The following is a 17432-nucleotide window of genomic DNA, read 5'->3' on the forward strand; positions in this document are numbered from 1 at the left end:
GCATAATGAGTTGCCATGACTTCGAAAGCCGCCCATTTGATCAATACTGTACATTGGCGTAGAAAAACAGAACACTTATTCATAAATAATACAGAAAAATACAGCCATGCTATATTTAATTTTACTGGTGTAATTTATGTAACCATACACCACTAGCAAATTAATATTTTGAATGCCACATTCCAAGTCCTAAAATCCCTGCAGCGGATTCTATTCTGAAAACGCACGTACGAAGTTATTTTATTGACGTTTCGGCCGCGGGTCCGCCCTTCATCAGAATACAGTTTAGTCCTGACGCGATCGGGTGTCCTGATCGCGTCAGGACGATCGCGGGCAATATATATATATATATATATATATATATATATATATATATATATATATATATATATATATATATATATATATATATATATATATATATATATATATATATATATATATATATATATATATATATATATATATATATATATATATAGCGCCACCGTTCTAAGTGTTCTCTTACCTTATCTCGTAGTGCACGTGTTTTACATGTGGGAAATAATTTGTCAGTGTGAGATCAAAATTTATTTGCACATGCAAAAAAGTGAGCGTGATGCTATATTTTTTGTTCATAGAACGCAAAGAAATACTCGCGCGCACATTAAGTTCTGCTTGAACAATGATGTAGAATTGGTAAAGACCTGTTACACTTATCCTGGATAATTAAAATGCTCTGAACAAGTAAAGGAAACCTACGTGTCAGTTCGTGCACAAATTATCGCTCTTTAAGTTCCTTCAGCTTCGGTGGATTCCGTGGGCGCGCTCCACTTGCGTATGAGTGTCACACAAAACGTCACGGTATCATCCCCCACGACGAAGCCTCGCCTGCACATAGCTTCAAACCTGTGGGACCCGTGGAATGCATAACCGCTAGCCGGAAACTTAAGACGAGCCGCTCTGGAATGTATCCATGTAGGTTCTAGTGGATGGCTGCCACTAGAGTGTGATAGGAGCGTGCTTTCGCTCGGATGCACCAACCTCACGGACTCCACCTTCCAAGGATTGAATGTTTTCCGGCGCTCTTCCACTTTTGCGTAGACATCCAGCGCCGAGTTTTCTTCCAGTATGACAATTTTCACATGACAGTCTTTCTTGCCATCCAAGGCAACTTTCGCAGTCCAGGTTTCCGGAACAGAGAGTTCTATGCCACGCTTCAGTAGGTCATAGAGTGGCATGAAATCAGAAGCGGATCCAGAACTTGGTGCCTTTCTTCTCCTGAACGAAGCCAGGAACGCTCTATTCTCTCTGTCGGCAACTTCTCGGCCGGGCACGCAATGTGTAAATTGCGTTGTCTGTCTCCTCAAGCCATGACTCGCTACAGGCACAGAATACATGGGACTAGGCAATGATGCTGCACGTATGCTTCCGTGTGCTTCGGAAAGCGTGCCATTTTCCGCGAGAGTAGGAGGTGTGGGAGCTACTATCGCTTCGGCGCTTGCTGTTGCGCTTTGCAATACACAACTTGACATGTTTCCTTGTGGATTGGTTGATAAAGTGGCGCACTCAGCTTCATTACTTGAACAGCTCGATGACTTCAACAATGTCACAGTTATTTGCCGCAGAATTTCTGTTACTTCACTGAGACTCAAACTCATTCGAGTAGATTTTGTATCAAGGTCTCTTACATACTCCACTAGCTCATTCATTCTAGATTCCAAGCCGACAAGTGTGTCGTGAGCTGTCAGTGTCACATCTTCACCCCATGTGGTGCGGGATGTAGCGTGATTTAACTGAGGACTCCAATGAGCCGACTCAGTCCGCTCAAGAGGCACCATGCAGGATGTCCGATAATGATCCGGGAGGTCCACTAGCAGCATAGTCACCTTGCACCGAGGACACACAGCTGGATGAAATGTGCAGTCCACTTCAAAGTGCTCTGGTAAAAGTGAGACTGACCCTATGAAATCACACCCGTAGCAAGAGTTCCAGCACGCTACCTGCAAGAGGTTACAAAACAACAACGTGAGTATCACTTACACACCTAGCGCAACTCGCCGAGGCTATAATAGGCTGTATCGTGATTGATTTTGCCGTTAAGCGGCTATGCAAGGTGTTTCAAAAAATTCTTCCATCTCTCTCAAGCCCACGGGACGGCTTTAGGCTCTCCCATAGTCGAGTACTAAGTACTCGAAATCGTTACCCACTTGTTCTAAACACATAATTAAAAAAGTACACAGAAGACGTGCCTGCGCCACCACCTTTATTGTGGCAGAGAGCCCTTTGAGATGAGTAAAAACATTGATTATGGCAATAGTTATGTAAATTGTGACAATTAACTTTTTCAACAGTGTAAATAAGCGTTCAACACAAAAGAGTGAATTTAAGTCCTTCCTGTAGATAGTCTACAGACACTTTCGAATTTCTTAATGGCGGTACTTGGTAATAACCACGTAGCGATAAAATCTGGTCAATTGAGCTAGCGAAAGGCAAACCGACGCACCAAGCAGCGCATCTGTCATTCACTTCAAAAATGCCATAAATAACAACACTCGTTCCCTTGCTGTTACCTACCGTCAATCTACACGCTCAGTTTGGTGGCAGCGTTTCCTGCTGCCTGATGGCTTATCGACGCTTCCTTATTCTCCATCCTCCATCCCCGATGCCAGAGAAATAGTGGGGGCTCTTTTCAAAGTGAATGACAGATGCGCTTTTTGGTGGGTTGGTTCAGGTTGCGCCAGCTAAGTTAGTCAGATTTTGTCATACCGCAGTGATTACCAGTGACCGGCTTTCAAAAGTTTCAAAGCGGTTTTGGACCATTCGCAGGAAAGAGTCAAATTCGACATTGAGGTTCACCATCTATATTGTCTGGTTGAAAAGTGAATTGTTTAACTTTATGCAATTACTACCGCAGTTAATCCTATTACCTATATTTACATTCATTCTGCCACAGTTAGGAGAACGCCACAAGTAGTGCGCAGATTTCTGTGCTTTTTCCATAATATTGGATACATACATACTGGAAACATGCCAATATATTTTGGCATGTAACCTCAACCACTGATTAGGTTCGGGTGGGATTGGGGGAGGGTTGAGGTGTGTCCGGTTGAACAGCCTGCCTTGTTGGATACCTAACAAAATATCACGCTTGTAGCTTGACTTTGGTGTGCACTGATGAGCCCCATATGTCAAGACATAACGATAGTTTCTCAAGACAAGGTTCTCAGAAATTGTATTGTGGTTTGGCATCGACGTGCTTATTAACCTCTAGCTATGTTGATGTGTGTGAGCAGCAATTTTTTTTTACTTTATGACTGAGGTCATCTAAGGTGTTCCCATCGTAAATGACTAGAACAGCCACGAACACGCCGAATGACAGCAGTCCATAAAGAAAAGAAACTGGCAATCAAAAACACCTGTACGATAAGCGTAACTACAGCGTTGCCAGAGTCAATATAGATTTATGATGGTGAATGGACGATGAAAATTAGAACAGAGCAAAAGTACAACATTTTCACTTTCGCACATTCTCCGTCGTAGGGCTTTAGTTCAGCAGATGAAATAATTGGTACCTTTTTAAAGCAGCGTAATATTGTACAACCCATGTTACTGCGAGAAAATAGAACCATTTCAACGATGACACTGGCCTCTGCAGGTGCTGACCGAAAACTGTACAAAATCTTAGGTCTCTCTCTCTCTCTTTTACACACACACACACACAAACACACACACACACACATACACACACACACACACACACACACACACACACACACACGCGCGGTATACTTCCTCGGGTTGGCAATGGTTCCAACGTGTCATAATCTTGAATAATATAAACGGCTATAACTTTACGCTTGTTCACGGTGTTTAAAAAATGTTACTGTTAGTTTTGAGTGAGAAAAGTGAGGTACGTAGAATTTGATGAATTGTCTACACAATAAGAAGAAATGATTTTACTACTTCTTAAAAATTGTGGCTTGAGACGTGTATGAATTTCTTTACGCAGCCACTTAAACACTCTTTGGCGCTCATCACGCTCTATTCTGGGAGTTCCATGAGTAACAAAGGAGTATATACATGATAGGTCAGCACTATACATGAAAAGAGTCACACATACTCTTTTTTAGAGTGTGGTCAGCTCCTTACTAAGACGCAAGTCACAGAGTTCTAGAAACTTGGTGGGTCTAAAGTTTAGCATAGCTTTAGATATTTTTTCTAGTTTTTGCGTAGAGAGAATGGTACATGAGAAAGGCCTTCTAAAACGTGGGTCAAAATGTTATTTAGCATGCATTCATATGCAAGCTGTAAAGTTACCACAGTATACCGAGGCATTGTAAAATCATTTGCCGAACGTCATGGTACAAGACTCATTGGAACGTGTGGCCTTATGGCGGCGTCCAGCAAACTAATGCGGCGATGATTTGCGCAGAGTGTGAACTAAAGAAAAATCAAAGTGACGCGTCTGCTAAAGTACGTATCGAGAAAATGAAGACATCGATAGTTGTTAAACTGACCGTATTTTGAATGTACCGTCAAGATGTAACTGTTGTACACCTGTTTCTCAAACGAGAATGGTCGACAACTTTTCATAATCTGAAAATACCTGCCCGACTCGCTATACACCTTTCTTGTTCTCCGAATATTGCTGTCTCATAGTTGGTACCAACCGTCGACAACTGCCGTAATTTACGTATTCGTTTTTCTTCATTGCTTCGCTACTCTGAAAATTGATGTTCGCTTCCAAGACTGTTGAACTGCAATTTTTCGTGTAACATTTTGCTGACCTGCTGCAACGTTCCCCTGCACAATTTATTAATCATGCTAAAAGAGTAGCGTTTCTCAGGACCGAATAAAGTTCTGTGTCTGTCTGTTTTGATTCTTCCCGCTGTTTGCTCAAGAAGGAAATGTCACAGTGAATGAAACGCTACTCAGATTACAAGCGTGCTCACCTTTAACACTTATCGCAAGACGTTCCCGCTCCAGGCATTGAAAAATATTATTTTATTTGTGCGGTGAGATGAATGTAATCTGTGGTGGTCTACATAAACGCATTATTGTTGAAAAAGATTACAGAAGAATTAATTTGATCTGTTTTCAAGATTGCGCGCTGCGTAAAACATGCACTATGAAGATTAAGTAATGTAAGCGTTAAACATCTCACAACAAAAAATATACATATGAACCAGCTCCAACTGCAGTATAATTATAGAAAATAAATTCACGCCACCAGTGCACTAATGATGTAATATACCGACAACACCACATCAGTGGGATGCTTCACTTTCACTTCTCTTGGATGCTGGCAAAGAGCAGCGAGAATGCTAGCGTTTTTTTTGTATTTTAGCATCATCAAAATACAAGCAGCACGCCATCTTAGCGGCTCCACCCGAAAGGCGAAATAGCTTCCGCCTCAACATACAAAAAAGCACTTCCTGTTGTACGGAAAGATTTAGGCAGCAAAAACAGTCAAACGCTAATAGGACTTTCAAGAATATATGAGTCAGTATTACATACTGCCAAATAATATAAACGGCAATATTATATAGATCCAAGTTTGTGCTTCTTGGCCACATCAAGTTTACCTGTTTGGAAACCCAGAAAGATAAATGGGCCTCCTGAGTTTAGATTGACCACAGGAAGGCAATGCTTGAAACTATGTTCCGGCACTAAACACGCGTGCCACTAGTCTGGATATATTTGTGGGAAGCTATCCAATACATTTGAAGGAGCTATAAGAAGCCAGATTAACTGAGCCCGCTTGTCGTTGCAGACCACTTTGCTTGCTCGAAACCGTGAAGGACCTCCGAACGTTAAATGACTGGTGGTTTTGAAAGGCACTTTTGACCGAAAACATGCACATATATACACGAGCTGACATTGATGTAAACGCTGGCTATGTGAGGCCCACCTTTATAGATGCAGCATCTTTCGCCGAACATTTCTTCCAACAGGCATGTTCCTTTGCAACAAAGGGCTGGCCATCCAGCACGCAAAATTGCGCACCACATTCAGATTCAGTCGTGCTCGCTTGTAAGCAGTTATCGCAGAAGATGTGTGAGCAGGGCAGCGCAGTCGTCGTCGGCTCTACACCCCCGCACAAGCTACAAGGCTCCAGATATGAGGGGAGGTGACCGGCGAGCTGTGTAGGTCTCCAGTCGACGCCACGCTGAATTCCCCGGAGTGTTACAACGCGTAGTAGCTCAGGCATCTCAATAAAATAATAGCTGCGATATGGTTCGCAAAGAGTGTCTATGCTAAAGTTGTAGAAACACACACTGTCTGTTCGGTTGTTGTATGCCGAGAATAAAAAAATGCATAACTATTACTGCCACGAGGCTATTGAAAACTGCGAGCTAGACTAGAAACGTGCATAAGGCTACACAAATACTTCTGAACTAGAGTCCTATACTTGCCAGAGAAAAACCATGAGGACTAATCTCTGCAGTGTCGCCCTTAGAGATAATAAGACGAGTGCACCATGTTTTTGAAAGCGCACATAGCACCGATAAAAAGCGGGCAGCACAACTGCCCTTCACGCTATCTATATCAGCGGGCACGAGGTAATGGCCACAAGATAAGCCGTGCCCGGTGAAAGGAAAGACATCCCTTAATGTAAGAGCAATATTTGTCGTCGGTAAAAAGCAGTGAGTATAGCATTTTACCGTACTACATTTTTAGAGTGGAAATCTGCTCTATTAGAAAAACTATATATGAACTGAGTGTTCACACCACTGTCCAGTTGTGTACTTTTTTTATCTACTCTCTGAATTATGCCAAGCTATTCAAGGTATTATATATATATTGCCACGTTCCATTTCCCAAGTTTTTGTTATGGTCCGAAAACACCGCACGATTCTCAGCGCAAACCGCGCCTGCAGTTTTCTAGAAGGTTCCGGACTGTAGTAGATCATTTCGATAAGATCACGCCCACTGTGCGAACGGTACAGATTGTTCTGGAAGCTACGCCACCGCCAGCGATAACGCTAGAACATTCGACGGCAAGAGTATAAATGCCGACGCGCTTCGCCGCTTGTCAGTTGTTGATCGAAGGCCGACGCTCCGTTCGCCGCTATCAGTCCGAGACTGCTATCTGTGCGAGACTGCTGCTGTAATTGGACTTTCAGTTTACCGGGCACAGGTTCGCCCAAATAAACAGTTAAATCCTAACACGAAGTCTCCTGTCTTCGGCCACGTCACGACCCCGTGACATCTGGTGGAGGTGCTGGGTACACGGCTTGACGGGGGCGTCCGGTACATGAACGAAGCAGCACCTCCACCAGATGTCACGGGGTCGTGACGTGGCCGAAGACAGGAGGTCCCAGAGGTCCTTATCACCGACAGAGGAACGGCATTCACTGCCGACTTAACTCAAGCAATCTTGGCATACAGCCAAACAAACCACCGCCGGACGACAGCGTACCACCCACAGACCAACGGCCTCACCGAGCGGCTTAACAAGACGATCGCCGACATGCTGTCAATGTACGTCGATGTCGAACACAAGACGTGGGACGCCATTCTTCCGTATGTGACCTTCGCATACAACACGGCGGTGCAGGAGACGACGCAGATATCGCCATACAAATTGGTCTACGGAAGGAGCCCGGCAACGACGCTCGATGCCATGTTACCCAACGTCACCGACGAAGAAAACCTCGATGTGAGCGAGTACCTTCAACGCGCCGAAGAAGCCCGACAACTTGCGCGTCTCCGTATCAAGAATCAACAGACGACCGACAGCCACCGTTACAACCTTCGACGACGCTTCGTGGAATACCAGCCCGGTGAACGTGTTTGGGTGTGGACGCCGATACGCCGACGTGGACTAAGTGAAAAGCTTCTGCGACGGTACTTCGGACCGTACAGGGTGGTTCGACGGCTCGGCCCACTTGATTACGAGGTTGTCCCCGACGGCATCACGAACTCTCAACGACGCCGATCGCGACCTGAAGTCGTCCATGTCGCGCGCCTCAAGCCGTTTCATGCGCGTTAACAAACTGAACTAGTGTTTTTTTTTGTATTATTGTTGTATCGTAATTTATTCATTGTACTTTCTTGCATTATTATTGTACTTTCATCTTTAGTTAAAGCATCGGGACGATGCCTTTTTTTTAGAGGGGGGTTGCCACGTTCCATTTCCCAAGTTTTTGTTATGGTCCGAAAACACCGCACGATTCTCAGCGCAAACCGCGCCTGCAGTTTTCTAGAAGGTTCCGGACTGTAGTAGATCATTTCGATAAGATCACGCCCACTGTGCGAACGGTACAGATTGTTCTGGAAGCTACGCCACCGCCAGCGATAACGCTAGAACATTCGACGGCAAGAGTATAAATGCCGTCGCGCTTCGCCGCTTGTCAGTTGTTGATCGAAGGCCGACGCTCCGTTCGCCGCTATCAGTCCGAGACTGCTATCTGTGCGAGACTGCTGCTGTAATTGGACTTTCAGTTTACCGGGCACAGGTTCGCCCAAATAAACAGTTAAATCCTAACACGAAGTCTCCTGTCTTCGGCCACGTCACGACCCCGTGACAATATTGTAAAATATACTCTTTCTGTTTTACTCCTGCATGGAACGAAGAAAGCCTGCAGTACCTGTAAACAAAATAAAAAGAAACTCTTTGCATGATCATGGAGAATAAATATGTCTTTTCTGCTTTACGCTCAACCAATTTTAATAATCACACACACTATTTGGGGAATGTTTTCGCTATGACTTATTCTTTATGTTCCTGGCGATTTAGTTTTTGCAATTTATTTTTGTTCTTTTCCTTCACTTAACGAGCGTATGGCGCACATCACATGCTTGCTGCAATGAAAAGCCTGTTTACATGGTTATGTAGTGTCATCGTTGTAGATCCACCCACCGGTCCAATGCTGCGGCAGTACGTATATACATGCGAAAACATTACAGGTTGAATAATACATGATACGTAATAATGCACATTGCTTTGATTGTTAGACACTGACACTTGACATACTGGTGGGATCTCATATGAGATTATCTGGCAGAATCTCAGCTACCATGAGCACCGTAACGGGGATCATAGTAGTTACTCTTAGTTTTACAAATTATGAATTCGTGCAGCTACAGGACAACTGCGCGCGGCAATTATTTGCCTTGTACAGGTTTGCAGGAAGTAGACATCGACGACAGAGTAAGCATTTCAACGTCTGGGAATTGTTGTGTTAGCTCAAGCGACTCGTAAATATTGAGTTCTCAGTTCTGTATCAATAGAAAAGGACACATATCATTATCAATGAAGCTGCACACTAAAGTTGACCTATGGTATCCTTATTACCATGCTGAGTATCTAAACACTTTTCTAGTCCTTTTCTGAACACTTTTCGAGTTTCTAAACACTTTTCGACGGTATGAAATGGCAGCAAATATATGTAGTTGAAGCAGAATAAAGAAAAAGGTGTACTACTTTTCATCAATATATATACGACGCAGTTAATCCAAAAGCACTGCCGTTGTCAGAATAAGAAATTGAACGACGCTAGTGTTGTCTAAAGTAAGGGTTAAACTATTGGGAAGTTTTCTCGAAGCATACCAAACGCCGGCTTGTGTTGGGCTATGTAAAATATCATTACCATTTCCTACCAAAAAAAAAAAAACGTGTATAACAGGCGTGCCTAAGTAACATTTGACAATTACATGCGCAAGTAAAGGTTTGAATTTTTTAACACGACTTGTTTCCGCTACCATTGAATGATCGCGCCCGTTTTTTGCTTATGATAGTACCGTATGCACGTTGGGACATGTTATCAGTACTCACCGGAAATTACCGCTAGTGCACTGACGCTGTGTTGGCGTTTTTAATAGTCACAGTGCGTTCACCTCAAGCAGCATCCCGTTACGACAGTTGATGCAATGCTCTTGCACTGAAATAGAGTAATGCTTGTTATCGGGAAGCAAAAAAAAAGTTTACAGAATGGGCTTTGCGCAAACACCTTCCAATTTTCTCTGTCCATCGTAATAATTAGTCCTCCATATGCGCACCGTATGCGTTTCATCCCCAAACGAAATGTACAAAACCACAATGAAACGGTAAGAGGCATTAAAAAAAAGAGTGGTTATAGGTTTTGTTGCTTAATATTGTTTAGGTTCAAACTTTGGAGAGCCTGTTCATCGTTTGTTTGATACTGATGTGATAAAGTTGATTACATATGACGCGAAGGGAAAGAGTGTCAGTGGTGCTCCAAGAACACGTTTAATTTGCGTACATATCCTGGGACAATAACATTGTAATATGCCTAGATAATGACCTACCAATTTTCTTCAAAATAAACGTGCCTGAAACATGAATGAAGTTACAGCTCCGGCTAAATAAATGGTATTTTACGAATTTCCCTATCCAACAAAAAATTTTTGATCTCCTGGCAGGTATTTCCATTGAGGTTCCGTGGTTTCATCACCTTAAAAAGTTGATAAATTCGCATTCATAGTAGCCGTCATTAGCTCATTGGCTAGTACTAGGTCTCTACCCACAAAAATAGTGGCCGAGTTGAAGTGCAGAAAAAACACTATTGAGTACTCTTTCCTCAGAGAATCGCTGAAATAAATGCCTTAGCTACTGATGCTCTTGAGCACCCCAACATTGATTCTTTCTTGCAGATGAACAAGAACAAATATCGAAGGCCCCACTACGCTTGAAGTGTCATGTTACGCTGTGTAATCGCTTGTTATCAGTTTTGGCATTACTTTTATGGTATATTATGCGACGTCATATCTGAGACGGAAATAGATCAGTGAAGCCATAGTGGATCTCGGCATGAAACACTTTCATGATATAAAAATAAGTAAGCACTGTCTTACAAAAGCTCATAGAATCAAGGCCTGAGAAGATTGGGCAAAAACATGGTGGTCTCTGCCGATACTAATAAAATAAAATGTCGAAGTATTTTTTGTACATGTAAGGTAGTTTGAAACAATGACGTGAATTACGAAGTTTTCATGAGAGTTTTGTTGCGTATGGAGGTGTTGGCCACTAAAACAATTATGGACGAAAATATGTTGCTCGGCATATGGTTTAAAAACGTTTTTTTTTCGGTTTAAGGCTGTACAATTAACACCAATTGGACGTGAATACCCTTTAGTGCCTCCCTCTATCCCTTCTCTGCTCGATCTATCTCAGAAAATAATGAAACTTTACAAGTGCACACAGAGATTACATCGAATTATTACAAGTGAAACACATAGCGCATCTTGCAATTGCCAAGTCTAACTGGTGCACTACCCGACTGACAGAGAGTTTAGCTACAGAGCTCAAGCAAAGTACAGTTGCACTGAATTACGCTGAGTTTACGTAAAATACTTAAGAATTGAGAAGCAAAATTAGCAGTGTTCTCTTCAAATTAGGTTGAAAATTATTTTCTTGGTGACTGTTTCATATGCGCGGTTTAACGTCTCAAAACCATTCATATGATTATGAGAGGACGCTGTAGTGAAGGGCTCAGGAAATTTTGACCACCTGGGGTTCTCTAATGCAGCCGCTTTGAAAGTAAAAATCTCGCACTTTTGTCATCATACTCACATTATTACACGGAAAACACGCTTAGGTAAGCATGTGTAACTTTACGGCAGTTGTGTACCTTGCTATTGCTGACTTTTGCTACTTTGAGTAACTCAGGGTTGTCTAGGCTTTATTTGTACGCCCAGAAAAAAATTTGTGGCAAAACCGTAAGAATAGTGAGGCGCCACTCAAGACCGCACGAAAGTGACGAAGGTACGTTTTCTTTAATACACTTAAATTTTTGACCAGCCGATACGCAATCAACTTAATAGACCACGCTTCACTCAGTTCAACAAGACTCAAAAACATACTAGATTTTCCTGCAAGTATATATAGTGAACTCGCGCTTTAGCGAACCTCAGGGAACCCAAAGAAATACTTCGCATAAATGAACGTTCACTTAGCTGAATATACAATACAATGCGAAATAGCATCGAGCACAGCAGCAAATCAAGTCACAAATGCCCACTTGAATTGATTTGGAAAATACATATGCAATTTTCATCTGTCCTCGCACACTTAGATTGAAGGAGGACCCAAGACTTTAAACGAAAAATGTGCCCCTGTGCACTGCCTAAGGCAGAACTTGTTGCTGGGATGCGAGGTAGCCCTACTTTCTTTTATTTCGCACAGTCTCAACCAAAGATGCAGGCTTTGAACATGCTAGCCATCCCAACTTCTTCGTTGCACTGGTTTTGGGTGAACACTTATAGCAATTTTCTAATCTGATGGCTCTGTTAAGGTACCGAAGCCCACAAGAATCATTTTTATCTTCCTCACGGCGGCTTTGTCTTGGTGGCGTTCCATGCAGAAGCAGTGTTCCACCACCACCGATGTAGGGGTGATTAGGAGGCGGCACGCTCCGGATACGGAGTGCAAAACTCAATTGATTTGATCTAAAATTGAGGGATTGTTCACAAAATACGTTTGCTCAACTTAAATATTTACTATACAGAAGGTAGTTTAAGGGGCAGATTATTGCATAAACTGAATAGAAAATAACAGGGATATTTCTGAAAGCTCGCCATACTGAAATATTCGTTTTATTAACGTTGGTAAAATTGTCAGTGCCCTTTTTTTTAACCTACTCAGTGAAAAAGGCGTATTTAGTTGGTAATTGTCTCAATATAGTTTTTTTACGATATTATCTGTCTCCGCCACTCGTCGTAAAAAAGAAAAAAAAACGGAATACGAGGTGTTCTTCAGAAGCATCTTTTATTATGCACTTACCATTGCATGGGTTTTCTAAACAAGTATAACACATACTAAATTTCAAACATTATCATAATTCTTCTTGCTATTAGCAGAAGACAAGTATATTGCTGAGAAAGTAAGCTCCACTGGCTAGATTACTAGAAGTGGTCCTGAAGTATTCGTTGCACTGTAGGAATTGTTAAGAAGGCCTCATTTTTAACACGTCAAGTTGTTCGTTGCATTCGAGCAATATACCCACACTGTTTACCGACAAGTAGTGCCCAGCACATACATTGCTGCCAGTCACAAAAAGGAGCACGCAGGAGCAAATCTGACAGACTTATGATATTGGAGAAGTAAACATGTTGTGGCGACACTCTGCGTGAAAACTGGCCCAATCAGCGAAACTCGGCCGAATGCTGCAATGCGCGTCCGATAAGAGTCCGTGCTACCACTGTTTCACCGGAGAATGACCTCACCACAGGTGAGGTTAGCCTGTAAAACCCAAGCTGCCAGGCTCACTTCTATGATTGTTTCCCTTACCGTTGGAGCGCAGCAATTGCATGCTTGCCCTGCGGCTGGTACCAAGTTAATAAACGGTTGTAACATTTTATGATGAAATTCATCCTTTATCGATCCGGCATCCCACATCTGGTGACTCGAACGTGAATGTGATAGTAGGCTTGGCAAAAGAAGCTGTTGGCCGCGAGATCGAGCAGAGTCGCCGACTGACAGCACCTGGCCGATGAGGCGAATTGTGGGTTACTTTGTGCGTCGTCTGCAGGGCACGTCGTGTTTCTGTGTGTGCGTGCGTCATACACGTTCTCTGAATGTGGTATATACGGTCACGTTAGCGCAAGTGTAACTGTTTCTACATATGCCTGAAACGACGTACGAAAGCAATTGGTCTTGCTCGGCTGCTAATGCATTGTAATAAGATCGACAAGTGCAACTGTCCAGAGTGATGTTTATTATCATCGTACCCTCCATTCACCAAACCAATTTCAGAGTGGGTGCCGCTTTCTTTTTAAGCACATCGCAAAATGCTCTTGGCATCCTCCCAAATATGATGACTAAAAAACACTGTGTGAATGTAACGTTTTATAGCTACACGTTTGTAAAAAAAAAAAACCTTAAGCGACGCACTTGCGCACTGCTGGTAGGTGTACAACTAAGACACTGTAGTTATCGATCAAGGAGCCTTATTTGTGTTTATCTGGCCGTAGTATCACTACATAGAAGTATTACTATCGCATAAGCTGTGGTACATCAGTACTGAAACTGTTCCTAAAACAAGGTTATCGTGCGCAACCAAGAGCTTAGATTTAGGAACACTTTAGTGAGCCCAGACGTTGAAGATTAATTCAGTTGGAATGTCTTATCTATAAAGCCACATATTTCTAGTGAAAATACCACCTTTTTTATATTGTCCTCAGTGTTTTTGTGGTATTGTTAGTGACAAACGAAACACAGGGGTCGTTTTCTGTAACAAAAAATCACACATGCTTGTCCCATTAACCAGACCTTTGTGGTACTGCCATGCACGTATTTCATTGATGAAAGCTTCCTGCTGAACTTTTACATAGCAATTTAATTTTTATTGGTGCAAGAACATGTTCCTACACGCATTAAACGCAGTGTAGAGCAAATCGCCGTCAGCCACTATGCTTTCCTGACTAGACTTGTCGACTCTCCTGGATTTCACGGTGAAAAGAATGAGAGAAAAAAAATCATGAACATAAAGTGCGAACAGTGGTGCTGAACGAATCCACAGATATACAGACTTTCTACGACATTTCGTTCTCTGCTTTTTGTCGTGCAGATGACAAAAATTTAAATAAGTAGATTAGTCACGCTACTGTAGTGGTTTGCAGGCGGAACACAAGCTAACTACGTACAAAGAATACAGGAAAGGTGCGATTTATTGCTAACGCGTGAAGAGAGTCACCCTGGGTGAGCCATCCTATGAAAGGCAGAATGCGCTTTACTTGTGGGTAATGTTCGTTGCATCAGCATCACGCATCAATTCAGTAGATAAGAGCATAGATATTAACAGTAAACTGTAATCAACGCATTTTATTCGTTTGCAGTCGGCTCAGACCGCACGCAATAAAGCACCGCTGTGTGAATTTGTGTAGGAGGCGCCAACCGCCTATCAACACTTGCGTGGGGCTGGCACTGCCACTTATAGCACGATCTCGCCGCGAGAAGGCGTGAGACGACACTCATTGGTGGCACTTGATGTACTCAGTGGCATCTTGCGAGCGTCGTGGGAAATCATGTGATGCAAATGCGGTGTCTGCGTAGTCACGTGTGAACCGGTTAACGTCACAGAGTCAAAACATGGTGCACTTGGACAGCTTGAGTTCACTTGTTTCTGCAGTGGAGTAGTGAAGGCCCGAGGTTCGATGCTATCGTTTCGCATGGCAGGTAGTGATTGACGTGGCACTGCTGGTTGAGGTAGGACTAGCCCGAAACTTCGAAGTCGGTCGTGTGCCTGTGGTCCCGGAGGAGGCACAACGCATCCCAGATCAGGAGGAAGCATGTCTACCGTGAATACGTACCTTTACTGCTGCGATCTGATGTTGCGCAGGCAGAAAGCAGCCCCTATCTTGAGGAGCCAGTCGGCTTGGCTTCCTCGGCAAAATTTTGGAAATTGCGATGGTATGAAGATTCAGGGCGCCGTGGCCGTAGGGGTGGTGGCGCCTGCTGGAACAGAGCTTTGGTGGGCGTGGACTGACCGCGGCGGTGGTTAAGCCTGAAGTAGCTCTTGAAACTGTATTGTTGGCGAAGATCGGTAAGGGATTCTTGCTTGGTCATAGCGGTGCAGAATTACTTTGATTTCCGGGTTACAAGATGGGGAATGCCAGGTTGATGAAGGATGGATCCCGACATAAAACGTAATGACCATTTATTAACGTGGGAGCAGTGCAACCACGCCGATGCTGCACTCGAAAGGTTGGAGAAACAATAAGATAAGCGAGCCTGGCAGCTTGAGTCTTATAGTCACCAGAGGTGACGTCAGCCTCTGGTGAAACAGCGATGGCGCTAATACTCATCGCGCAGGCGTTGCAGCATGCAGCCGAGTCACGATGACTGCGCCGCTTTGTGTGCAGTGTGTCGCCACAACGACTAATACATCTTCGTGCGAAAACGCTCGGACGCACTCGTGGCGAAAGCAGCTCTACCTTATATATGTAGAGTTGCGCCATGACCACTCCCTGAACTAAGATGTACCAGCCGTTACGTTCGCGAGAAGCGCTTTGCACTGGCAATAGCAGTATGCCAGATTCGTACTTTTCAAAACCCCTTCCCCTCTTCAGTATTTTAATGGCACTGATAGTGTTGCACTAAATAGAGGGACAAACACCATGCTGCACTGCTCAACAACATCATTAACAAAATAATGATTGTTCATTTTTGATACCTCACAGCGCAAGGAGGACGCAGACTAAGTATAGGACAACACAATTGCTGACTTTCTACTAAAGATTTATAAATAAAAGGCAGGAATAAATAAACAGGTTAGTCCGCTTTGACAGAGCAACTACGTATGTGCAGCAGAGGTATTCATGCAACAGCACTTTTTCAGAACACGTGAAGCGCCCACGCGCATAAAAAAAACAAAAAAACAAACAAACAAATACCCCATCTACACAACAGGCCATACTAAAAAAACGGACTTGTGAAGCATCCTAAGATAGTTTGCTATGATGAAGTTAGTCTGCATAGACTAGGCCTTTCTGACGACGTTTGAGACACAATAATTTTCTTGATGTCAAAACTTTCCTCAGCCGGCTGCAAGTTGCTTTACCTCCACCTGTTTGTCTTTGTCTCTCAGCCACTGTCATGACACAAAGTATAGTAACCCACTGCTTCTTTGCACGCTAATCACAGAAGATAAGGGAGGTTTGCAAAGTGCCCTTATTGTGGTTGGAGTATTGGGCACCGAAAATTTGACATGTATTCTCACAAATGTGCCAACAAACTATATTGTTACTATAAAGCTGTATCAATAAACCGAGGGCGAAGCACCGAACAATGACAAGGAAATCCATGGGTGAACCATAGGAGCGAAGAGAGCAGAGGTGGTCCGAAAACAAACTGATGCTCGGTAAACCTTAGCAGAAAACAAACAGAATAATTGGACATGGGCAGGGCACGTAGTGGGTAGGCAAGATGACCGCTGATCATAGGCGTAACTGGCTGGATTCGAAAGAAAGGCGACGGCACGAGAGAGAAAGGGAAATATTGGCTGACCACATGCAGCAGCAATCACAATGCCGTGTATTGGCGGGTCATGGTGGCTGTAATTGTAGTGCGTCTCATCAGGCCAATGCTTGTGCTGCTGCAGCTGATGATGATGGTGATGTAAAAAAGAGCCACGCATATTGTAATTCGCGTGAGGCAGTATGCCACGCTAAGTTCCTGAACAGAATCGCATTATTGCGTTTGAACAGTTGCGCCATTTTCGTGTAGAGCTCAAGAGCGCTGAGGACCTTCCTACAACAGCAACATTTTTTTACTATGTTCGCAAGTACACGGCATTGTGCTCTGGAGGATGACGCTGCTGTGAAAATAAAGCAGCCAGTTACATGCTGCCTAGGTCACATATTTTTTACTTGGTATTTTTATTTTCACTCTGCTCTGCAGGATATTCTTAACTGCAGTGCTTTGATGTTTCCTTGCAGAAGAAAGAATAATTTTTTAAGCATGAATACAAACCTCCTGCATATAA

General features: G+C 43.3%; 2 protein-coding genes across 2 annotated transcripts in view; one reads left to right on the plus strand and one right to left on the minus strand.

Annotated features, from left to right (window-relative positions):
- The window catches only part of LOC119179130 (uncharacterized), an 86350-nt gene that overhangs the window by 344 nt on the left and 68574 nt on the right, over positions 1 to 17432 (plus strand). The window lies entirely within an intron of this gene.
- Positions 548 to 6441, minus strand: LOC142767567 (uncharacterized). Its single transcript, XM_075869506.1, has 2 exons — positions 5894 to 6441; positions 548 to 1982 (listed from the first exon to the last, which is right to left on the minus strand). Exons 1-2 carry the CDS (start codon positions 6191 to 6193, stop codon positions 771 to 773), a joined length of 1512 nt encoding a protein of 503 aa, XP_075725621.1. The 5' UTR covers positions 6194 to 6441; the 3' UTR covers positions 548 to 770.

The sequence above is a fragment of the Rhipicephalus microplus genome, chromosome 7, assembly GCF_043290135.1.
Source record: "Rhipicephalus microplus isolate Deutch F79 chromosome 7, USDA_Rmic, whole genome shotgun sequence".
Taxonomy (NCBI): domain Eukaryota; kingdom Metazoa; phylum Arthropoda; class Arachnida; order Ixodida; family Ixodidae; genus Rhipicephalus; species Rhipicephalus microplus.